The sequence below is a fragment of the Phyllostomus discolor genome, chromosome 5, assembly GCF_004126475.2.
Source record: "Phyllostomus discolor isolate MPI-MPIP mPhyDis1 chromosome 5, mPhyDis1.pri.v3, whole genome shotgun sequence".
Classification (NCBI taxonomy): domain Eukaryota; kingdom Metazoa; phylum Chordata; class Mammalia; order Chiroptera; family Phyllostomidae; genus Phyllostomus; species Phyllostomus discolor.
In genome coordinates this window covers 4879050-4904036 of record NC_040907.2, presented here as the reverse complement: position 1 = coordinate 4904036, position 24987 = coordinate 4879050, and the positions used below count along the sequence as shown (strand labels likewise).

The 24987-nt window shown below is 61.4% G+C and overlaps 1 protein-coding gene across 1 annotated transcript; it reads left to right on the top strand.

Moving 5' to 3' along the window:
* On the top strand, positions 1-15290 carry SLC2A7 (solute carrier family 2 member 7). The gene is given in 13 exon segments (XM_036025109.1): positions 1-30; positions 1113-1229; positions 1329-1489; positions 3801-3925; positions 4917-5069; positions 6423-6449; positions 6452-6547; positions 7012-7199; positions 8629-8739; positions 10768-10869; positions 12047-12122; positions 13972-14099; positions 14718-15290. Coding segments are annotated over 13 exon segments (1533 nt in total). The 3' UTR covers positions 14937-15290.
* Positions 15291-24987: the final 9697 nt, after the last annotated feature.

Sequence of the window (24987 nt, the reverse complement as noted above, 5' to 3'; positions counted from 1 at the left end):
ATGGAGACGCCCAGCCCACCCAGGAAGGGGGTAAGTGCGGAGTCTAGGAAACCCCCAGAAGGGGGCCCTGTTGCGGGGGCAGGGGGGGGGGGGACGAGCAGGCTCCTGAAATGCTTGTGGCAAAGCGAGTACCCTAACTGCCCTGCCTTGCCTGGGGTCGCCTGCCCTGGGAGGTCAGCGTGGGGACAGCCCAGCTCGGACGCGAGAGAGGGAGGTTGAGTCCGGCTCTACAGAATCGTGGGGGGCTGGGTAAGGTTGGAGATGCCCCCCCTCCCTGCAGGGCAGGTCCTGTGCCGGCCCCATTCCCCAGCCTCTGAGGGTGCCAGGACCCTGCACCCCCCCTTCTCTGCATGCGCTGGTGGGTGTGCGGGGGCCGAGGTCTACTGGCAGCCACCCAGCTGATGGGGGGGGGGATGGGAGTCTGGGTACCCGAGGGCTATGGCTCCGGATCAGCGGGTTTCTAGGAGTCCTGGGAAGCTCCGACTCAGGCAGCCGCCTCGGTCCCCCAGAGCTGCCCCGGGAGCTGTGGCGGCCATGCAAGGCGATTCCCTGGCCTTTCCTGAGGGACTGCCAGGGAGGGGACACCCGCCTCAGGGGGGCTTCTTGGTGGGGGGCGGGGCTCAGCTCCGGCTCCCTCCGCCGCCCCCTACTCCTTCCCCGCCGCTCACAGACCACCCCTCTCAGCCAGCCACTCAGGGCGCAGCCCCAAGGCCCCCCACTCAGGGAGGCCTGGCCACCCGACTGAAGAGGGCCCCTGCCCCCCGCTGGCTTCTATCCCAGTACCCTGTTTGTCCAGCTCGATGCCGGACCTTTTCCCAAAGCTTCCCCTAGTTCATCCACGGCCAGGCACGGGGCTGAAGCTCAGCTAGAACTCCCAGGAGGGATTGATGCGTGGGAGGAACGAGAAACAAGGTTGCCCACACTCCCCACGCAGCCCCTGCCCCCATGTCAGAGCCCCGGAGAGAGCCCCACCCCCAGCCAGCCCCACCTGGTGGCTGCCCCACCTTCCCGGGGCGTGGCCTGGGGGGGTGGGCCCTACCGCCCTAGTTACGGCAAAGCCTGGGCCCCGCGTCTGGAGGTCCCAGGGCTAACCCCGGAGCCGCTGACTGTAGGCCTCCCGTCGTCCGCAGAGGCTCCGGCCCACGCTGGTGCTGGCGACCCTGAGCGCGGCCTTCGGCTCGGCCTTCCAGTACGGCTACAACCTCGCCGTGGTCAACACGCCGCACAAGGTGGGCCCCAGCGGGGACCGGGCGGCGGCCGCCAGCCTCCTGGAGTTTGCTCGTGAGTCGCCTAATACCGCCGGCCGCGGGCGGGCCCCTGTTTTCCAGGTCCTGAAGGCGTTTTACAACGACACCTACTTCGAGCGCCACGGGACCGTCCCGGGCGAGACGGACGCGCTGCTGCTGTGGTCCTGCACGGTCTCCATGTTTCCCCTGGGCGGCCTGCTGGGGTCGCTGGCTGTGGGCCCGCTGGTGGACAGATGCGGCAGGTAACCTGGAGGTGTACGGCTCTCACCTGCGATCCACGCTCGGAAACCGCATGCTCTCGGTGGTTGTGCGTGTGGTGGGGCCCTGACGTGACCTTGAAGAGTCCAGCCCCCTGGGGGCGGTAGACATCGTGCCCTTAGGGCAGGCCCCCCGGGGTCCCGGGGCTTCTACCCTCCTCGGCTGCCCAGAACGGTGGTCGCTCCATCCTTGGCCCGGGGACCGCATGCAGCCTCTGAGAGCAGAGGTCTTTTTTTTTTTAAGATTTTATTTATTTATTTTTAGATCGGGAAGGGAGGGAGAAAGAGAGGGAGAGAGAAACATCAATGTGCGGTTGCTGGGGCTCATGACCTGCAACCCAGGCATGTGCCCTGACTGGGAATTGAACCTGCGACACTTTGGTTCGCAGCCCGAGCTCAATCCACTGAGCTATGCCAGCCAGGGTGAGAGCAGAGCTCTTGATGGGACCTCATGGAGGACCTGGTCACCACTGGGCGCAGGGGGTCCATAAAGGCCCGTCCATGGGGTTTAACTCCCGGTCAGGCGGCCCGCGGCTCCGAGCTGTGACAGCCGCGGCCTCGCCCTGTGTGGCCCCATCAGTGTCGTCGTTCCGAGGTCTGGGGTTCACCCTGAGTCCCTCCCCGTGCCCCTGTCCCAGGTCCTCCCTGAGAACGAACAGTAGTAGGTCTTTGGACTTTGCATGGCCGGCACGTTTCCCCTAATCTGGGCGCCCCAGCCCCAGGGCCGCAGAGAGGTGACTCCCCAGATAAGGAGGGAGGCCCGGGCCAAGGTCCCCAGGGAGGCCCTGGGGGACACCACGTGGCCACACCCCACTCTGGGGAACTCAGTCACACTTGGACTCGGGGTGCCGAGGCTGGTGGTCTGGGGTGCGAGGGGAAAGCGAACGGACCTAAGGAACTGGAGCAGCTCAGCGCTCACGCATGGGAGGCAGTGTCCGCAGGGGGGAGTCCGTTCCTGTTAAAGGGGCACCGGAAGGGCCTCCCCTCCCGGACACGGGGTGAACAGGGCGTTTGTCCCGTGCCGCGTGCCGTGTGCGTGCAGGGGGAGAGCATTCAGCACCTGGTGATTACGCCCAAATCCAGGCTTTTTCGTGATTCAGACTGTGCTGTCCTCAGCCACACCGAGAGTGGCTGGACTGTTCTAGAAGCCCAGCCCGGCCTCATTGCCTGGACCCGCGGTCACAGAACTTGGGGCCTCAGAGAGGGTCTCATCGCCACCCTCGTTTGGCAGATGAGGGAAGCCCTGAGCCCGGCGTGGGCGGTGGAGCTGGCCTGGTGCCCGTGGGGTCCGGCCAGCCCTGCGCAGGGAGGGGTGGGGGGGAGCCCAGCAGGTGGCGCTGTCTGTTCCCTCTGGGTCTCGGGGCTGGCTGACCCTCTGCGCTCAGCCGGGCCCTGGGGGCAGCTTTCCTGGGGGAACAGCTGCCCCAGGAGAGAAAGGGGGCCTGAGGGCCACATTCTGCACACCTGCTCACCCCGTGCTGCCCCGCCGGGGACCCTCATGGGGCTCTGTGGCTGCCGCCTAGGAGGGTGTTCTGTCTTTCTGTTTAAGGAACCCCCACCCGCATTCCTGGCATAGGCCCCCCACCCTCACCCCCCGGGCTGACTGACTCAGCACAGGGGTGTCCTCAAAGGGGGGCGGAGTGTGGGCAAACCACACAGGCTGGTGCGGCCAGCAGCCACGCACAGCGGGGGTGACCCCTTCCTCCCGATCCTCCACCATCTTCTCCTTTGGCAAAACCCACGCCAAAGTGGGGGTGGGGCTGCAAGACAGCCACTGGGGGGACGTCAGCAAGGGGCAGAGAGCGCAGTCTCGAAGGTGGGGGTGGCCCTGGGGGCAGGGCAGCGAGGTGCGTTTTCAGATGGCCCCCCTGTGCCTCTGGTTCATGGACTCAGGGGTGTTCAGCCTGGCGGGGATCTGAGAGCCCGGCCAGTCTAGCTCTGCACCCCACCTGTCCTGGAGACCTCCTGGTCACATCCCTGACCGCCTTCGCCTCGTCGGGTCCCTGCTGACACGGCACAGGCGACAGGAATCTCCCTGCCCAGGGAGGCAGCCACAGCCTGCTCCTTCTTCCCTCCCCACCGCCCTCTGCCAGCCCCAGCTGGGCGCAGCCCACCCAGACCTTCCTTCCCGGGCCTCGGTCCATCCGCCTGAGCCTCCCCTCCTTCCCCGCCACCGGCCCCCTCGGGCACTTTCCCGAGCCGCTGTAGTGGCTGCCCCGGGACCAGGCAGGTGTTCCTGGCGGGACAGCTCCTGCCTCCTCAGCCCCCCGCCCCCCGGGCTCCGCTGTCCTTGCAGAAAGGGCACCTTGCTGATCAATAACATCTTCGCCATCGTCCCCGCCGTCCTGATGGGAGTCAGCAAAGTGGCCAAGGCTTTTGAGCTGATCATCTTCTCCCGAGTGGTGCTGGGAGTCTGTGCAGGTACCTGCAGGGAGAGAGGGAGCCCCCGGGCCACACTCAGGTTCACCGGTGTTGGCGGGGGGGCGGGGGGGGGGGATAAAGGGAGGATGGTCCAAGGCTGATCCGCCCGGTGCCGTGGGCCAAGGCCAGAGACGGCAGAGACCAGGGTGGTCCTGGCCCTGCCTGGCCCGTGTCCCTTCTGGGGCAGCCCCCCGTCTCTGGCCCCGGCCCCCCATCTCTGGCCCCGGGCCCTTGCTCTCTGGCCCCTTCCCCTGAGCTGACAAAGTCTTCTATCGGGGACGGTCCTCAAAAGCACTTTTTTGGGTGGTGGGCGCACGCACGACAGAGTATACAGATGTCGTAGTATACATTTATATAATGTGATTAACCAATGTCACCGGAATACATTTAACTTGAAGACTTTTCAGAAAACCCACACTTTCGCCTTGAAGCATCGGTAACCAAGAGGCTTTCCGCGGTGTTTTCTGAGGGGGGAGGGGCGTGCCGTGCGCCGAGGGGCGGGGCTTCGCGCCGAGGGGCGGGGCTTCGAGCGAAAGGCCTGCAGAGCCGGGGCCTCGGTCCACAGGGGAGGCAGGCTTCTTAGCCGCGGTGGCTTCTTCTGCTAAAAAAATATTAAAAAGTGATACAAATACTCAGTGCTTTAGAAAAGTCATAAAATAGGTCAAAGCAAAAGAGTCGTCTTAAGGTCTCTCTACCCAGGGCCCCGGCTCTGCAGCCAGGAAGGAGGGGACCTGGCTGTCATCATGCACCACGGTGGCCCCTGGGGTCTGAGGGCTCCGGGAGGGACCCTCCTCAGTGCAAACTGAACACCCGCAGGGCCCACTGCCCCGCCCAGGGGGGAGGCAGGGGCTGCGTGAGCTGCCTGCGGACGCCGACCCCACGGGCAAGCTCGGAGGGTGTGAGCTGGAGCTGAGTGAGACCTCAGGCTCCCGGGCCCCAGGAGGCTGTGGCTGCTCCTCTCCTGCCCTGATTTTCGCTCTGCTGGACCCAGGCATCTCCTACAGCGCCCTTCCCATGTACCTGGGAGAGCTGGCTCCCAAGAACCTCAGGGGCACGCTGGGCACGATGACCGAGGTTTTCGTCATCGTGGGAATCTTCCTGGCGCAGATCTTCAGCCTGCAGGCCATCCTGGGCAACCCCACAGGTACCCACGGCGTGCCGAGGTCACCGGGAGGAGGGTCCTTGGGGCCGGCCATGTGGGGCTGCGGGGGGCTGCGTGGGGCCACATGGGGTACAAGGGGCCGTGCCAGGGCCGCAGGCACTGGGTCCCATCCTTCGCTCAGTCTTGCCCACGTCACTGGCGGGTCCAGCCCGCTGAGGCCCAGAGACAGAACCTCTGGGCTGTGCAGTACACAGCCTGGTGGACGAGGCGACCTTGGTGAGCACAGGTCGGGTGCGTTGTGGGGAGGAGAGGCCGGGAGGCCAGGGGTGGGCATTCTGCTGGGAGGGCCAGAAGCCGGCAGGAGGAGCTGGAGAGGAGCGGCTTTTGTCAGCCGGGAAAGGTAACAACGTCCTGGGCTGTGAGGACGGCCCAGGAGCTCGGGACACGGGAGGGGGACAAGCACGCCCAGGCCCAGGTCACTGCTGTGCGGGAGGGGTGTGGCCCCTGTAGATGTTTTCTTCTGGTTGCTTCTGTGTCCTCAGTGAAATAGGAGGCAAGGCCACTGTCTGGGAGTGGGCTGGGGATGGGGGGACGGTGGGCAGTGAGGAGACGGAGAGGGTGGGGTGGCCGTCTGGCGGCGTAAGCTCGGGGGGGCGGTCTCCTGTTGGTGTTTTCACTCCACACGTTTTCAAGCTGCACTCGTTCCCCAGTGGGAGGTGCTCCATCCAAGGTCACTTGGTCGGCTGTCCCCCCACTGCCCCGTGCAGCGGACAGACACGCACTGATCTCGGACGGGGGCCCGAGTGGAAGCCCCCACCAGTGTGGGTGTGGCACTTTGCCGTCACCATCACACCCCGGTCTTGGTCTCACCGATGGGAACACCCCGGGGCTCAGTGAGGTGGACCAGCCCATCCGGTGCCCGTCTCAGCCGGCGGGTGTTCACCGACCCCGCCCCCCCCCACCGCCCGCCCACCGCAAACCTCCCAGGCCGAGTGCACGCCCCAGCCTCCCCGGGAGGCAGACGCTCTGCCCCGTCCGGCAACAAAGTAAAAAACGAGGCGCGGTTTTATTTGCTCCGGGGCTCACGCCGTGGAGTCCGGTGCTTTTCCTGAGAAAAGCAGTGCTTTTCCTGTAAAGGAATTAGTAACCCGTCTTTTAAAAGTACAATGATTTTCTCTGTTATTAAGTGGGGAACCCCTGTGTGGGCGGGTCCTGGGCACCCGGCCACCTGTCGGCAAGGACGAGGCCCCCGCTGCCCTGGGCTCTCCCCGAGGGCTGGCGCGTCGTGGGCGAGAGGACAGTCAGGATGACGTGGGGCAGGTCGGCTGGGGAGGTCCAGAGCCCCCAGGGACCCTGACCGGCCAGGGTCAAGCTCTCCGTGTCGGGCCCCCCCAGGCTGGCCGGTGCTCCTGGCGCTCACGGGGTCCCCGCGCTGCTGCAGCTGCTGACCCTGCCCTTCTTCCCCGAGAGCCCGCGGTGCGCCCTGATCCAGAAAGGCGACGAGGACACGGCCCGACAAGGTACCGCAGGTGCCGGCTGCTCCGCCGACACCCTCTCGCCCCCACTTCCCTGCCACCTCCCGCGCCTGCCTGACGTCCCTCTGTGGCGCCCAAAGCCCAGGACAGGCGGGGGGCGGAGGGGGAGAAGGGCCCCAAGGGGCAGGCGCTGGTGGGATCGCATGGAGATGCGGCTGGTGCTGGCCCGCGGGCAGGCACCGGGCCGTGGGCCGGCAGAGAGCGGGGACCAGGTCAGGGTCATGGCCGACCAGTGTCCAGAGTTGAGAACTAAGCCAGGGTCAGGCATGGTTGGGGTTGGGGACATCACCCCGTCGCTGGGCCCCAGTTGGGGTCAGAACACCCCGCTCTGGGGAACCGGTGAGCCTGCGGCCAGAGGTGGGCCGAGGGGTGGGGAGCTGCCCCTGCCTCCCTGCGCTGTAGGTGGGTGCCGCCAGCGACAGACGCCCCCCTCCCCCGGCTCCCCGCAGCTCTGAGGACACTGAGGGGCTGGGCCGACGTGGAGGACGAGATCGAGGAAATGCGCGCGGAGGACCAGGCGGAGCGGGCCGAGGGCCGCCTGTCCGTGCTCAACCTGCTCACCTTCCGGCCGCTGCGGTGGCAGCTCGTCTCCATGGTGGTGCTCATGGCCGGCCAGCAGCTCTCCGGCGTCAACGCGGTCCGTGGGGCCGGGAGGGCGGCCCGCGTGGGTGGGGGGCGGTCCTCCCTGCAGCCGGGCTGCAGAAGTGTCGGGCAGGGTCCCCGCTCAGAACCTGTGGTCCCCCTGAAAGCCGCCTGATTCAGGTAGACCCAGCCAACGGTCACCGAACTGCCATGGGTACTGGTGGCATCGGTGCTGTGGCGTGCACGTTATTGCCAAGTTCAAGGGTGCAGAGTCGCGTTCTGCGTCCAGGAGGGAAGGAGAGGGAGACACAGGGGGCTCCTCCGGAGCCGGGAGAAGGCAGAGCCAGAAGCCCGGGGCTTCTGGGCAGCCGCCCCCCACTGCACGGCTCGTTGTGTTGGCCGGGGGCAAGCACACAGAGGCGCCCCCGGAAACGGCTAAAGCAAACCCAGACTCAGTTTACAGAAGCAGCTGGGCAGTGCAGCCGGGCGTCAGTGGGTAGCCTGAAAGTGGGGTGCAGAACGTTAGTGGGGAGCCTGGGGGGTTCTGTCTGTCTCCCCAGGCTGCTCCCCCATGTGCCTGCCTCTTTTCAGGAAAAGAGGAAGCCGGCTTCCCACTCCCCAGGAGGGAGTGTCTCCTGCCCGTGGCCCTTTACCCTCTCTGCAGGAGACCAGCCGGCTGTGGGGGGCTGCAGGTCCCCCGGAAGCAAGCTCAGGCTTCCAGGGGAGGGTGGTGGGTGGGCGCAGCTGGGTCAGGAGCCAGCATGGACTTGCTCAGCCTCGGCCACTGGTGGCACCACGTTCTGTGAACCTGGCTCTTGGGCCGTAGCTGGACCTGTCGGTGGCGTGGAGGGAAGAGCAGAGATCTGAAAAAAACAAAACAAAACAAAACAAACAAACAAAAAAAACGGGTGGGGTTGGAGGATGGCTCCCAGAAACCTCGTGGTGGGAGGGGTAACGCAGGCCCTGAAGGGAAGTGTCAGGACGAGCGGCACCAGGCACTCGGCGATGTTGAACAAGTGACGCTGGTAGGAGCCCCCGAAGGGGCCGCAGCCCGTGTGGCTTTTGGGGAGGGCTGTGTGCGCCCTCTTCCATGGGGCTGGGCCAGGACAGGAGCCGAGCTGGGCCCAGAGTGTGAGGTGAGGCGTCACTCGGAGGGGCCTGGGGGGGCAGATGGACCCAGCGGCCGAGGAAAAGGCCGCAGGGGGTGTCGGGTCCAGATCCCACTGCACGGTGCAGAGGCTGAGGCTTGGAGGGCGGAGGAGCTGTGATCCCCTGGATCCCGGGCGGAGCCGGCCCTGTTTCACCCCGCTCGCCCCGAGCCACAGCTCTCTCCCCTCCACCCGCTGCCTCCTTCCTGTCCAGGCCCACCCCCCACTCCCCCCACCCCGGGCTTTGCAGACCATCAGCTGGAGGAGAGTCAGGGAAGGTGAGGCAGGGGCCCCGGCCTCGGACCCGGCCTCACAGCCCCTGGGCTTTTGCTGTAGATCAACTACTACGCGGACATGATCTACACGTCGGCCGGCGTGGATGCCGCTCACTCCCAGTACGTGACCGTGGGCGCCGGCGTGGTCAACATCGTGATGACCGTCGTCTCGGTGAGCGACCCGGAATATCGCTTCCACCGGGGGGCGGGGTGGGTTCCGGAGCGGGTGCCCTGCGGGCAGACAGGAGCCCCAGGGAGCCCACCGAGGGGCCCGGACCTGGGGGTGCACGCACACACGCACACACACACACACACACACACACGTTTCTTCCTCTGGGACGTGGCCACGGCGACTGCAGCGCCCCGTGGGCGCCGGCAGGGGTGGCTCCCGCTCCGTGGGGCGCTGCTGTTAGCGGCTCTCCGTTTGAGATGCGAGCCGGCTGCGCCTCGCCGCACACGGTGTTAAAAAGTAACTCAACAGGAACGCTGGCTCACGGGCAAGGCCAGATGCCCTGACGCCCCCTTCTCTAAGGGGTGCCCGACCTTCCGGGGTGTCCAACCTCCTGGCGTCTCTGGGTCACGCGGGAAAAAGCAGAGCTCACTGTCTTGGGCCACACGTTAAATACACAACCCCCAGCGAAAACCGATGAGCGAAAAGGAAGGTTCTGAGTAAATTCATGATTTTGTGCCGGGCTGCCTTCACCACCATCCTGGACTGCATGTGCCCCGCGGGCTGTGGGTCGGACCCCTGCTCTGGAGCTCCCCCCACAGGGAGCTCTCCCACTATTATTCCGATTTCTGCTTCTCGAGCTCCCGCGAGGTTGAAGGTGCTGTACGAAGCTGCCTGTTCCTCATTCACATTCCCCCCAGCGCCAGCGGGAGCCCCAGCCAGCAACCCGAGGGCTCGCAGGGCGGGGGCAGGAGAAGGAAGGGAAACGGCGGGGGAGGGAGATGAGGGGGTAGGGGGCACCCAGGGAGTTTTCACCCTTCCTGGGGTGTGTCCACCCTGCCTCCTGCTGAGTCCCCTGGGCAGATCCACCCTCCTGGGTCCATTGTCACCACTGGGACCCTGGTCCCCACTGTCATTGTACCAGGGGAACCGAGTCCAGAAGACAGGGGAGCCCCCTCCCTTCCTGGGGGCAGCGTGTGGGTGTGAGCACGGGAAGAGGGGGCGGGAAGCTGGCCTCGTGTCTAACCTGCGTGGGCGGTGTGGCGCTGCTCCTGTCCAGCCTCATCGAGTGGCAGCAGTGGCCATCCGGTCTGCAGCGTGGCTGGGGGGGCTGGGAGAGACGCACACGAGGTGACCACAGGGGACCTGCCACTGATTTGGCCCCTCTGGGGTGGCCCTGCTGTGGGGGCTGGTGTGCAGATGGACATAGCTGGCCTTGCCGTCAGAACTGAGGAGGGGGCCGGCCAGAAGGAGCGTGGCTCACCTTTGGCTAAGGGAGAGGCATGGGTCCCAGAAGGGGTGGGAAAGGAGGGGTGTGGAGGGCTGGGCCCCTCCCGACAAAAGGTCGGATTCTGGGTGGTCGTGAGAGAATGGGAGGGCAGCAGGTAGGGGGTGGCTATTTGAAAAGGTGGGTGCTGTTATTGTCCAGGTGTGGGGGCGGGCTGGTGTGGCCGGGGTGGCTGCCTTGGAGGAGGTAGTTTGTCACCCAAAGTCCGAACTGTGAGAGGACAGAGGGAGGGAGGGAGGGGCAGCTCCAGGGGCAGTCAGGAGGCAGAGGCAGCGGTGGGGGGAGGGGGGACATGGGCAGGAGTCTTCACTGTGGCCTCCGGGGGAGGAACCAGCGAGGCTGGCGCTGCAGGCTCAGAAGTGGCCGGTTTGAATGCTCTCAGGGGTTCTGGGGCGCAGGGGCTGCCCTGGGTTGTCCGGTGCCTGTGCTGGGTGATCAGGGGTCTGTGGCCCTGAGCGTGAGACCCCCTAGAGGAGGAGGATGGAGAGTGGGCCCTGCGTGGGTGGGTTTCGTGTGAAAGCTGGTGATTTGTCCACTGCCTCTGGAGACAGCTAACCATGGCAGACACAGGCCCTCCGGGGTCAGCAGGGCCCAAGCTGTCGAAGCACCAAACAGAGAAACTAGAAAGTGTAAGACGGGGCACTGAGGGAGGGGCTGGAGGAGGGAGCGGTGGCACCAGTCCAAGAATTCCTGGCGCCCCCCGGGGCCACAGAGTCACTCTGCTGTCCCCTCTCCTGCTCCAGGCTGGCACCGTGGAATGTCTGGGGAGACGGCGCCTCCTGCTGGTCGGCTACGGCATCTGCGGCTCCGCCTGCCTCACGCTGACGCTGGCGCTGCTCTTCCAGGTCTGATCTCCTCTCCCTGCCCTGGAGATGGGAGGGGGCCAGCGGCGGGGGCCAGGGACTCGGAGCATGCAGCGGGGTGGGAGGCCCCCCTAACAGACCGGGCACCAGTAACCCCAGGCGTGTCTTAGCCGTGTCCCGCCCCGCACCCCGTTCCACACAAGTGCTTTGTGACGCCCAGCCCTGCAGGGATGATCGTGGGCGACTTCACTCACCTGCACACAGACATGCAGGTGAACGAATGCAATGCCCTAACCTTGGCGTAAAGGAGAATTTACAATGGAATGTGTGTTTCGATGTGAAAAGGCTTAGGCTCAGCTGCAGGGGCGGCAATGGACCCCCCACCCCCCGGTTGTCTCTGTTGAAACGTGAGTCAGAGCTTGCCACTGCTCTGGCTCTTTGCCCCATGTCACCTCCAGTTTGGGGAGGCTGCTGTCCACCCCCCCCACATCTTTCACCTTGAAGCTGGGAGGCCCGTGCGTGGAAGGAGGTGTTCCTGGCCCACCTGCACCGCCGGCGCTGCGCCGGCTCCTCCTCCGCAGCGTGTTTCATAGTTGTGGTGAAGTAGTTACCTGCGCGGCGAGGTGGGCTGACGTCTGGTCACCTGGTGGTGTGCCGGCCGCTGTCCTGGCTGCGGGGACCACAGATGGTCTGCCTGGTCTCGAGGCTTCTGGGAGGATTCTCTCAGCCAGTGGGAGCTGGGTCCCAGCACTGATCCTGCCGACAGTCTGACCTGGGTCTCCGCTCGACCCCTGAGGCCCGCGGGTCCTCCGGGCCTGTGTCCCGGCTCTCTGGGCTCCGAGTCCGTATCGGCAGGATCGAAACAGTAACTTCCTTGCTCACGGGCATCGGGAAGGCCCAGGGGACGAGCAGAGAATGAATGGGCAGTAGGGAGGTTCTCCTCCTGTGACCCTCCTCTCGGCCGGGGAAGGCCGGCGGGAGCCCTCTGGGAACCAGAGCGCAGGTGTCAGACCCTGGTGTCAGCTGCCTCCCGCTCTTGCCCACAGAGCCCTTGGGGTCCAGGTGGGTGCTCAGCAGTCCAGGTGTGGCTCCTGCCTGAGGCAGGAAGGGCGGCCTGGGCGCAGGGGGACTCCCTGTCCCTGGGACTCCTGGCCTCGAGCTCTCAGAGGTCCCAGGCCAGGCCCTTGTCAACCACTGACTGCCCCGCCTCTCCCCACAGAGCACGGTCCCGGAGCTGTCCTACCTCAGCGTCATCTGTGTCTTCGCCTACATCTCGGGACATTCCATCAGGCCCAGTGAGTACCTGTGCGCACGCCCTCCCAGCCTTCCAGGGAGAGCACCGTCCAAGGAGCTCCGTAAATGCCTGGGGAATGGGTGGGTGGACGTCCTTGACCCGGGCGGCTCTGATGCTCACTGCACCTGTTCCTCTGCCCCGGGCCAAACCCCGCCCACGCTCGGAGCCCGGGCTCAGCGTGCAGTGGGACCTCCGCTCTCGATCTCAAAGTCATCCCTGAACGCCGTTCGAGAACCGAGTTGTCCAAGATGCAGGTGTTCCGGAACCGAGGCTTGACTGTACCTTTTCCTTAGAGGCGATTCCAGTACACCTTCCTCCACTCAACAGGCATCTACCAGGTGCCACCCAGTGCCATAGCCAGGCCAGTGTCCCCTCCCCCAAGCTCCTGTGGCTCCCATGGGTGTCCAGCCTCAGGGCCAGCCCCTGACCTGGAGCTGAGCCACTGCAGGCGGAGCTCATGCCAGACAGTCCCCACTAGGGGGCGCCTGGGTTCATGCCCAGGCCCTCCCCATGCTCCCTGTAGCCTCCGAGCACACGGCCCACCTGAGGCTCGGTTGCCTTTGGGCCCCTGACCTCCACGCACATTCCCTCGTTGGCTTCTCCCCACGTCCCCATGCCAGCAGCCTCGGGCCTGCACCGGGCGGGGCCCCCCTCCTCTGAGTGTCCTTCTGAGGACCAGACCCTGTTCTCACCGCCCGGGGGAAAGCGCCTCTGATTCCTAAGCCTAGAACGTTCCCTGCAGAATCTTGGTTTTGAAAGCTGTTCATAAGCCAAAAGAGTGACCCATTCAACGCGCATGGGAGGGTCGCCTGCTTAGTCCATGCAGTGCCGGGCCCTGGGGACGCGGCTGTGGGTGTGACCGACACGGTCGCGTCGAAGGACGTTTCGGTGGGATTTCCGGCACGTGCCCCGAGTGCAGGAGGGCCAGGAGGAAGAGGGCTGTCGTGGGTCAGAGATCTCGGCCTCTCTGTCCCTTACTGCCCGTGTCACCTGGAGCGAGCTTCTCCGGGTCTCAGGCTCCTGTCTGAAGGACATGGGCAATCAGATGAGCTGGAAGGGGTGGGGGTCAGGCCCTGGACTGGGGTGACAAGTGGGCCCTGTCCCCAGAGGGGAGGGGGGGCTGGGCCGGGTGGCGGGGCAGCTGCCCCTCCCCCGCCCCTGTGAAGGCCCCTCCCCCACCCCGGTCAAGGCCCCTCCCTGGAGCGTGGGAGCTTCTCACTTGCTGTCCCCAGGGCAGCTCACTGAGGGCTCTCGGCGCCTCTCCATCTCTACCCACTGAGGCTGTGTGCTTCCCACGTGGCCCCGACACCCCCAAGAGTTGGAAATTGGCTGGGGGGACGGACAGAATGTTTTTTCATGTGTAAAGCCATAGACAGACTTACAGTAAATAAACAGATATACAGTGTATATTTTAAAATTTTATAGAGGATGATGATTAGGGAAAAAGTGGCTTCAGGGAAAAAGTAGAGAAACAGGCCCAAGGCAAGGTGCCCGCAGCAGGTGACTGCCATCCCCCAAACCGACCACGGGGGGGCAGCACATCCCAGGCACAGGTGCTCGCTGAGCTCTGCGGAGAATTTCAAAACGACACCAGCGCCAGGAGAGAGCGGACTCCGTGGGACCTGGAGGCCCTCGGAGGGAGGGCGGTTGTCCTCCGCGCTGCTCTGCGCAGCCGCAGGAGTGCTCAGGAGGAGCCAGAGTGGGGAAGAAGCGGGGCACTGGCTAATGGATGTCAGCTTCTTCCCTCCACGGTCTGGGACACCTGGCCATCGATGGGAGGGCCTGAGGCGGGGCTAGGGCCCTGGGAGCCCCCGCTCCGCCACACCCGTCCTGTGCTCTCTGCCCTCGAGGCCCCGTCCCCTCGGTGGTGAGGACCGAGATCTTCCTGCAGTCCTCCCGGCCGGCCGCCTTCATGGTGGACGGGGCTGTGCACCGGCTCACCAACTTCATCGTGGGCTTCGTGTTCCCCTCCATCCAGGTGAGTGGGGCCCTCGGCTGGGAGCCCGGGGGCTGCCCTCACCCTGCACCCTGTCTCCCCCACCCCCTAGGGCCGGCCCCTGAGGCAGAGGGGCTTCGGGAAATGAGCACCAGTTCCCTGCTACCGAGAACACCTGCTCCGTGGACGAGGGGGCGGCTCGCAGGCCCGTGGGAGGCCCGGGGAACACACGGGTGCCTGTGGCCAAACTCTGAATGTGCCGGCGTCCCATTACTGACGGGACCCCTCACTCCAAGGGTGAAGAAGGGCTAGATTCCAGGGGCACTGGTCTGCCAAGGTCACACCGGCAATGCGCAGCAAGCTGGAGCCAGGGTGAGGGGAGAAATTGCGTTGCTGCTGCCACCACCTTCCTGTGTCTGAAGGTGTGCAGCTCAGCACCACTGCCCCACACCTCGAGGCCGCGGGGCACTGCGTCCCTGTTGTTAAAGGCCAAGGGGTTCCTTTGGCGGTGAGGGCGGGACCTGATTTTCTAGCCATTTCGCTCCTCTGTAGTGAACACTAAACTGGCCACCAAGAAACTCCTTAGGACTCAGGAAGGCCTCCCCCTGTCATTTCCTCCTCCTCCTCCACTGCCTCCTCCTTCCTTGTCTCCCCTCCCAGGAGGCCATCGGGGCCTACAGCTTCCTTGTGTTTGCCTGCATCTGCCTTGTCACCGCTGTCTACATCCACGTGGTCATTCCCGAGACCAAGGGCCGCACGTTCGTGGAGATAAACCGGATTTTCGCCAAGAGAAACAGAGTGGAGATTCCGGAGAAAGAAGACATCCCAGCTGTCGGGCCTCACACACCGTCTCCACCCGCCAAGGAAACTTCCTTTTAGTGGCTCTGCGTGTCCCCAGGTGCCACCTCAAGGGTTCCTTCTCTGAAGACGGGACTTCCTGCCCCAGGGCTCAAGGGAGGGTCGCTGCTCTGAGCTTTTTGCGCCCCCAGTGGCCAGCAGAAAGCTTTGGAAAGATTAGACTCTGATTTGGTTGAGATTAGCTTTCAGGCCTGGCCACTGGGCCAAGAGACTCAGGAGGAGGGGCGGGTCCCTGAGCTTTGATTGGCAGGACTTGCTTCTCTGACTCTCTACATGAGCACCTAAACTCCAATGGCGTGTGGACACATCTCAAGTGCAGCTGCTGGTATGGAGGCTTGAATCCTGGTCAGTGTTTTGGTTTGAGGGTGAAGGGAACTGGAGGCCACTGCCTTCCCGGGCAGACTGCCGCTCCCCCTCCAGGGCTGTGGGCTGCACGTTCCCTGGTCAGTGTCACAGCCTGACACGGGGCCACTGGGCAACAGAGGTCAGAGTGTTCTTGGGCCTGTTTAGGAAAGAGCCCTCCCTGGGCTGGTGCATGGGTACCCGCCTTGGAAGCAGGAGAGCACTGTGTCGAGAGAGACAAAGTAGCAAAGCTCACTGTGGAGGGAGTGGGTAACCCGTGTAGTCCCACATCAACGGGAGAAATCAAATCTGTAGTGAAAAACCTCCCCACAGAGAAAACTCCAGGCCCAGCCGGGTTCACTGGTGAATTCTGTCGAACATTTAAGGAAGAAATAATAGCAATTTGACACAAATGCTTCCAGAAAATTAAAGGGAAAGGAGTGCCTCTCAGCTCGTGGTAGGAAGCCGTCATTGTTCTGATTCCAAAGCCAAACTGAAGACATTTCAAGAAAACTGCAGACCAGTACCCCTGATGAACATAGATACAAACGTTAATTAGGCAGAGTTTAGCAAATAGAATGCAATGATAGAAGGGTAATATAATATACGTCTTGAACAAAAGCGGCTTAGTCTGGGAATGCAAGGTTAGCTGAATCTTTCCTAAATTTATCTATAGATTCAACACAATTACAATAAAAATTCCAGCAGGCTTTCTTTTTGGGGAGGGGGAGGGTAGAAAGGGACACATTGATTCTACAGTTTATGTGGAAATGCAAAGAACCTAGAATAACCCAAACGACTTGGAGAAAGATGGAGTGGGAGGACTTCCTACCTAATGCCAACGCTCATCATAGCCCTGGCTGGCGTAGCTCAGTGGATTGAGCGCAGGCTGCAAATCAAAGAGTCGCAGGTTCGATTCCCAGTCAGGGCACATGCCTGGGTTGCAAGCCACGGCCCCCAGCAACCGCACATTGATGTTTCTCTCTCTCTCTCTTTCTCCCTCCCTTCCCTCTCTAAAAATAAATAAATAAAATCTTTTTAAAAAATACTCATCATAAAGCTACAGTTATCAAAACAGTGTGGCGTGGCAGCCAGATCAACGGGGCCCAGTAAAGAACCCAGAAGCACACGCACACACACACACATACTGATTTTTGACAGAAGCAGGAGACAGGAAAATGGGGACAGGGGAGTACTTCTAACAAATGCACTGGGGTGATCACATCTGTATGCGGAAAAAAGAGCTTTTACCCATAACTCAAAGCGGATCACAGGCCTAAATCAAACCTTTCTAAGACTCCTATTATAGAACCCAGGAGATGACTATTTGTGAGCATGGGTTACACAAAAACAACACCAAACGCACAAGCCACAAAAGAAAACATTGATGAATTGGACTTTGACACCATTAAGAACTTCTATTTGTAAGACACTGTTATGAGAGTGAAAACACAAGCCACAGGCTGGCACGTGTGTGTGCAAACCATGTGTCTGAGAAAAATTCATATGTAAATGAATACATGTGTAATGAATAAGAAAGCAACTCCAGTTTGAAAATGGGCCAAAGCGTTGAAGACCTACTTCGCCGGAGAAGACATGAGTAAGCACGTGAGAAGGTGCTCGGTGTTGTTGGTCGTCAGGGAAGCAGAAACGGAAGCCGCAGTGAGACACCCCTGCATACCCGTGGGAGGGCCCGGAGTCGCCGGGCCACCTCGAGTGCTCGCAAGGATGCGGAGCAGCTGAGCTCCCGGGTACCGCTGTCAGGAAAGGAAGCTGGTGCAGCCACTTTCAGAAACAGTTCTCTCCTCCCTTAAATGTACGTCTACCGTATCGTCCCGCACTGCAGTCTTGAGCACTGAACCAAAGGGATGGCAGCACATGCCTGCACTGAACAAGCGTATACGCAAATGTTCGCAGCAGGTTTATTTGGAATGGACCAACCCGGACACCGTACGAAAGTGCCCCCCCCTCCCCCAGGGGAATGAGTGAGCCCACTGCGGCCGACCCACGCGCGAGCCCACGACTCAGCAACGCCGACACTTCATAGTCACTCTGCTCGGGGAAACAACCACACCAAAAAGTACACACCGTATTGTTTTAATGATAAAAAAAAAAGTGCACAAAACGCCAACTAATCTATAGGGACATAAAACGGACCAGCGGTCACCGGGGGAAGCTTTCGGAGTGATGGAAATGTGTGTTACCTTCACCGCGGCGAGAGTATGGGGGCATCCAAACGTCAAAACACCAAATCGTCCCCTTTCAATAAAAAAAAGGAATGATGACCAAGAAGTATTCTAAGCGCCGTGTCGGTACGCCGCACGCCCCCTGGTGGTGGTGCACGAAGGGGAGGTGGTGACCTGGGAAAGCAGGGCCTGAGGTCCGGTCCCCTCGGGCTGTAGACACGTGCCCTTAGGGCAGGCCCCCGGGGGTCCCGGGGTTTCTTCCCTCCTCCGCTGCCCGGGATCGGCCGTCGCTCCATCCTCGGCCCTGGGACCGCGTGCAGCCTCCGAGAGCAGAGCTCTCACCCGGACCTCACCGAGGGCCCGCTCAGCACTCGGCGCAGGGGGTCCATAAAGGCCCGTCCATGGGGTTTAACTCCCGGTCAGGCGGCCCGCGGCTCCGAGCTGTGACAGCCGCGGCCTCGCCCCCGTGTGGCCCCATCAGTGTCATCGCTCCGAGGTCTGGGGTTCACCCTGAGTCCCTCCCCGTGTCCCTGTCCCAGGTCCTCCCTGAGAACGAACAGTAGGTCTTTGGACTTTGCATGGCCGGCACGTTTCCCCTAATCTGGGCGCCCAGCCCCAGGGCCGCAGAGAGGTGACTCCCCAGATAAGGAGGGAGGCCCGGGCCAAGGTCCCCAGGGAGGCAATGGGGGACACCACGTGGCCACACCCCACTCTGGGGAACTCAGTCACACTTGGACTCGGGGTGCCGAGGCTGGTGGTGTGGGGTGCGAGGGAAAAGCGAACGGACCTAAGGAACTGGAACAGCTCAGCGCTCACGCGTCCACAGCCGGGAGTCCGTTCCTGTTAAAGGGGCACCGGAAGGGCCTCCCCTCCCGGACACCGGGTGAACAGGGCGTTTGCCGCGTGCCGTGTGCGTGCAGGAGGAGAGCATTCAGCACGTGGTGATTACGCCCAAATCCAGGCTTTTTCGTGATTCAGACTGTGCGGTTCTCAGCCACACCGAGAGTGGCTGGACTGTTCTAGAAGCCCAGCCCGGCCTCCTCGCTTGGACCCGCGGTCACAGAACTTGGGGCCTCGGAGAGGGTCTCATCGCCACCCTCGTTTGGCAGATGAGGACCCTGGGCGGGGGTGTGTGGGGGGACCTGGCCTTGCTCCAGAGGGGTCTCTCTCCACAGCCTGGAGCCTCCCTGTGGCTAATTCAGCTCCTGGGGTTCAGAAAGGGCCGGGGGCGGGGCCTCCGGGCAGTCAGCAGCCCCTGGGGAGAGGAAAAGCGGCTCAGGTGTGAGGTCAGGTGACCACTGTGAAGCCCACTCAGCAGAGATCGTCTTTAGCCCCTCCCCCATCTTCTGGTCCCCCGCCCCCCCCCCCCCCCCCCCCCCGCCCGAGCTTCCCAGGTTGGCTGCCTGCACCTGTTTGTCAGATACTTGCTCATAAGATCCTGGATTATGGTTGACCTTAGCTGTATCTTAGTCCCTGTCCCCGCAGTAGGAATCCATTGCTCACCCCTGCTACAGGTACCAGGCCTCTGCTTGCATGCCTTCGTTGACAGGCCGCTCACCACCTCCCAAGGGGGAGCCACACCGCCTGGCTTGGCACTCTGGCCCAGCACTTTGGTGAGTCACTTCTGTCTCGTGTTCCCACCCGAAGAACGAAAATAATGGCTGTGTTCACGCCTGTAGGATTGTCGAGGGGGTTACTGGTGTCGGTGTACGTGGGGCGGACGCCCTTCCGTGCGCTCTGGCGGACTCAGCGTCCCGGTCTGCCCCCCCCCCGCCCTGTGAAGGTGTTTCTGAGCCCAGGCGGAGCCGGAGGACCTGGGCAGTGGCCGCCCCCGCCCCCCGCTCCTCGGGCTGACGGAGCTGGCGTGCAGGTGCCCGGGTGCGTTCCACACGTTTCCTCGCGAGTCTGGGGGGTGAGACCCCAGGCACCTCTCGGTAGCTGGCTCCGTGACCCGCCCGCCCCCCCAGGTTGGCTCCTTCCTCCCCTCCTGGACCCCTGTTTTCGTCCACTTTCCAAGTAAACCGGGGGCCTGGAGTCCTCGCCTCGGTCTCCCCTCCCAGGAACCCACTCGGGGGCTGCCTGCGAGGCGCTTTGCACACTGGTGGTGGCCGCGCACACAGCCTGTTCACAGCTCGAGGTGCCTGTCACGGCCGGCTGGTCAGATACAACGCTCTCCCGGCCGGGGTCCCACACCTTCCTGTCCCGGTCCTCCTTGCTGCCTTGGCCCCAGCCCCACGTCCTGTCCTGGACACCTTCCCCCACGCCACCAGGGCGGGCCCGGACGTCACACTCCACTCGTCATTCAGTTTCTTGTGTTTCTCCGTCCAGAGAGATCCTGCCGTCTCAGCCGCCTTCTGTCCCCAGAGACGCACCCTGGGGTGCACCCTTGCTGCAGGAGGGGACCCCCACTGACCGGAAACGTGTTTGACCTCATTTCTATCCTCCTGATGGGAGCCCACTGAGGAAAAGATGTTTGAGCTGAAGCCTCGCTGGGGTGTTGCTAGCTGTCGGGTCGTTGCTCACTGTCGGGTGCTTTGCTGGCTGCTGGGGTGCTGCTGGCTGCTGGGGAGCTCAGCTTCCCCAGCTTTGGTCTCTGAGGGAGCAGGTTGGGAGCCGCAGTGGACAGGACAGGGCTCCGGTTAGGTTTCCTGCTTTGCCTCCCTGTGAGGGGCAGAGAGTGGCCGATCTGAGGGTCCCGGGCCGTATTCCTGGCTCCCGGTCTCCCCCTGTGACGGCCCCTCCTCATTCTCGGGTCCAGAAAGGCCCTGTGTCCTCGGATGCGTAGACCTGCCCTATTATGATTTAAAAAAAAAACTTATCAATTTGCTCTATTTCTTTCCTCTCCCCATCTTTGCTAAAATAAAGTCATGTTTTTGTATAATACCTTTATTTCACATACAAAAATTGTAAATACCATCTAATATTCCTGCCGTATTCAAATATCTACCAGGGCCCCCCAAATATTGATGCATTTGCTATTTTCAGGCACCAGGAGGTGCCAGTGAGTGTTCAGTCTAGTTTTTTGTTCAGTTCCTCCCACCCCATGGGTTTTTAAAATGTGTTTTTTTAACAACGGGTGATGTGAATTCCAGCCCTGCGTCCAGGGACAGGCAGCAGGCCCGGCTGTCCCCCGTCTCCTGGGTCGGACCCCGGCTTTCCTGGCTCTCTCCTCTTCCTGGGCGCCGTGTTCCCTGCCCCCCTCCAGCTGGAGGCTTTCCCTCCAGGGCCCCACCCTGAGCAGGGGCCTGGACTCCCTGCAGGCATGTATGTGCGTGTGCCTTTCAGTTCGCGCCAGGATTCCAATGACTGGCGAGGGCCTAGTCCTTGACCTTTCCCTGGGGTGTTCGAGTTTTCCAAGGGACGCTCGTGGAGCAGAAAGACGGTGAGCCACTGTCAGGAGCCCTGGGAGTGCCCCTCAGGCGGGGAGCAGAGTGGGGGTACTCCTGGCCTCGGGCAGCAACCCTGGGCTCCAGACCTCGCTTTGGTGCCCCCTGCACCTGGAGCAGCTCTCGTAACTCCCTGCACCCAGTTCCTCATTCTCGAATGTGCGCACGCATGGGGGTCCTGACTGTCCCACGGGTGGGGATTCTGCATCCCAAAGGATGAAGTGGAGCTCACCAGGTGCAGAGGGGGTGACAGTGAGCAGCTCATGACACCCCCGTTCTTGCATGGGAGGGGTGGGGCACTGCCTCGGGACTCCCTCCGTGGACTCGGGGTCCTCTCGTTCGTGGCAAGGGCCAGCGGCCCCTTCTGGTGCCTTTGCCCCAGGGCCCAGTGGTGGCTGTGCAGCCACCTCCCCTGCCCCTCGGAAGGCCGTGCACGAGCAGGCTTTTCTCACACACCCGCTGAGACAGGGTCCCACTCTTGCACAGCCCACGGGGGTGCGCTCCTCTCTCAGCCCCCACCCGAGGGAGCCCACTATGCTGTCAGGAGTGGGGGTGGGGCAACTCTTGAGCAGACCCACGGGGCGTGTGGAAGATGCTGGGGTCCCAACACCCCATGACGCAGCCCACGGGTCTTCCTTTATGGGCCAGAGGCCCTGGGCTGCATCCTGGGAAATGCCCCTGGAAATGCCTCTTGCTGACTTGTCCCCTCCGCCAGTCCCCAGGGACAGGCGGTCGGGGCACGGGATTTGGAGTTGAGTGTCCACACCCCCACCCACCCGAGGCCAGGGGTCGGAGTGCATCTCTGGTCCGTTTCCTCCGCTGTAACCGGGTGCTGGCAGCACCGGGCCCCCAGCCTCCCTGCTTGCTGCTGAGGCTCAAAGTAAAAGGTGTGTTGTGTCTCATTTGGAGACTGTGGTCGTAAAGAGCAGAAAGGCCACAAAATCTGCTTCGCCGGGGCCAGTGGGGGTATCTCTGGGAGCCCAGGGCAGCGGTCACCAGCCTTCACCGCCTGCCTCTTTTTTTCTGTACAGCAGCTGCTCCTGGAGGAACTTGGTGTCCCCTCCCCCGATGGCCACCGTGTGAGGTTCAGGGTTGCCGGGGCCACTCCTGGTCCCCTCCTCACTCAGATGTCCGCTGGTCTCTCAAGGAGGCCCATGAATGGCCGGCATGTCCATTCAGCTGGGGGGTGGGGGGCTCAGGCCCCTGGCAACAAGAGGGCGGACAGGAAGGGGTAGGATTCATCACGCAGGTGCAAAGGTGCTATGAATTTCCAAAAGCAGGACCTGGAGGCCAGAGGGACCATAGCCCAGCGCAATCCCAGGCCTTACTGTCTGAAAAAGACCGGTCCAGGGACACACACTGCGCTCTTTGTCCCTGACATGCCTGTACTGGTCGTGAGACCTTTATAGGTCCTCCTGTGTACCTCAGTTTACCCATGTGAAAAATGGGGGGGAGGGTGGATGGATCTGTAGAGTCCACACGGCATAGGCCCCGCCATCCTCGAAGTGGCCACTGGAGGGCAGCACCTTCCCTACAAACGCGGTGGGCGGCCCCGCCCGCTGACTTGTCCCCGGTAACCGTGGGCTTTGCGTTAGGCTTTCACAAAAGGATACCAACGCCGAAGGCCTTCGGGGACATTTCTGGCCTGGAACAGCTGATGGGCGTCTCTGAGGGACATTATGATTCTCAAGCCTTTTCTGAAGTGTTGGAACGTAGAAATTCCCACCCGCGAAGGGGTCTTCCCAGCTCTGCTTCCAGGGCACCGCGTCCCAGGCCGGGTGGCTTTCGTCCGGCTGACCCCGCGCTTCTGCCCTTCCGGCGGCTAAAGGGACAGATTCTTTCCGTTCTCACCGAGGACTTAGCCGCTGCCTGCCCCCACCTCCTGCGTCTCCCGGGAGGAAACTTCTGGAAACTTCTAATTGACTCCAGCAATTCGGTTAAAGACGTGTGCACAATGACAATGTGAAGGAAATTAACATTAGCCCCAGATTAATACCACCTAAACCCTTTTAATTATTTTTCTTGAATTTTTTTCTTCTAGTTTTTGAATTAAATGCATCCAAATTCCTACTTCACTGTGTTTTTTTTTTCTTTTTTTTTAAGGGTTTGTTTATTTTTAGAGAGGGGAAAGGAGGGAGGGAGAGAAACATCGACATGTGAGAGATACATCGACTGGTTGCCCCTTGCACACCTGGCCCGCAACCCAGGTATGTGCCCTCACTGGGAATCAAACCGGTGACGTGACCTTCTGGTTTGAAGGCTGGTACTCAGTCCACTGAGCCACGCCAGCCAGGGCTTCTCTGTGTGGTTTGTAATGGTGGAAAGTTGAAATCAGAAATTAACAGCAAATAATAGCACAATTAAACAGTAACGGTTACACTTCCCATAAAAATTATTAAAATGTCCATTGAAAGCCCTGGCTGGTGTGGCTCAGTGGATTGAGAGCCAGACTGCGAAGTACAAGGTCGCTGATTCGATTCCCAGTCAGGTCCCCAGTAGGGGGCGCGCGAGAGGCAACCACACTTGGATGTTTCTCTCCCTCCCTTCCCCTCTCTCTAATAATAAAGAAATAAAACCTTTTTAAAAATGTCCACTGATGATTGGAAACTCATTTTTCAGCCTTTCCATAAAGTTAAAACAGAACTAATTTAATTGACTCCAAAAAAATTGAAAATTTGAAAGGTTAGAAGATTGTAGATCTTTGACCTTCACTCTTTCTTTTCTTTTTTCTTTTTTTTTACAGAAGCAACACCTTTTCATCATGAAAGTCATAATCTAACCCACTCAGAAAATGATTGTCTAAGTCCTTGGTGTGGAACCTTCCAGATCTCTTTGTACACACACACACACACACACACACACTCATGCCGGCCTCACCTCCAAACCAGTTCTCTGTAGTCAGACATTTACAAAGTTCCCCCCTCTGTTCCTTCAAAGACTGGTAATGAGTAAGCAGAATGAACTAAAATTTGCTAAAAAGTTCTAACATTTTTAAAAAGATTTTATTTATTTATTTACTTTTAGAGAGATGGGAAGGAAGGGAGAAAGAGCTGGAGAGAAACACCAATACGTGAGATACATCGATCAGTTGCCTCTCACACAACCCCCAACTGGGGACCCAGCCCACAGCCCAGGCATGTGCCCTGACTGGGAATCAAACCTGCGACCTTTTGGTTTGCAGGCGCTCAATCCACTGAGCCACACCAGCCAGGTCAAAAGTTCTAGTATTTTATTTATTTATTTATTTATTTGGGAAGGGAGGGAGAGGGAGAGAACATCCATGTGAGAAAGAAACATCAATTGGTTGCCCATCCTAGGCACCCCGACATGTGCCCTGACCAGGAACCGAACCGGCGAATGTTCACTTTGCAGGGCAACGCCCACTCAACTCAGCCGCACTGGTCAGGGTAAAAGTTCTAACATTTTAATAGAACTTTTTTTACCCTCCAGTGTCACAGGTTGGACAGTCATTTTCTTGGACACATCCCTGGGTGCCTGTCTTCTTTGTCCCTCTGAGCAGGGGGGCTCGCTGCCTTTCACCTCCTCCGTCTCCAAGGGGTCTCCAGCGGCAGCACGGGAGCAGGCCCAAGGCCTCTGCCGGCCCCGCCCTGCTCCCAGGGCCCCTGGACAGCAATAGGCTAGTGAGTGGTAGAACAGCACCTGAACCTGGGTCTAGCGACCACAAGGCCAGACCCGCTCTGCTCCGCCTCTCCCGGGAGCTGATCCTTACCCTCCTCCCTTACTCACTGGGCATGATCCCTGCTCCAACCTCCCCACCCCCTGAGAGTCCCCAAGTACCAATCTCTTTCCTTTTTACTTTGTAATCCTCACAGGAGGACATGTTTATAGATTTTAGAGAGAGGGGAAGGAAGATGGGGGGATGGGGGAAAGAGAGAGAGAAAGGAATATCCACGTGAGAGTGAAACATGGGTCAGCTGCCTCCTGTAGGCACCCCGGCTGGGGATTGAACTTGCAACCCCGGGCACGTGCCCTGAGTGGGGATCGAACCAACAGCCTTATGGTGCACAGGACAATGCTCCAACCAGCTGAGACACCTGGCCATGGCTCTTTCCTTTTTCTCAATCTTGGTCCTAGCAGTCCCTCCCAGCTCGGCCTCTGTCCCATCATCCAGGGCCGTTGGGGTGGGACGAGGAAGGG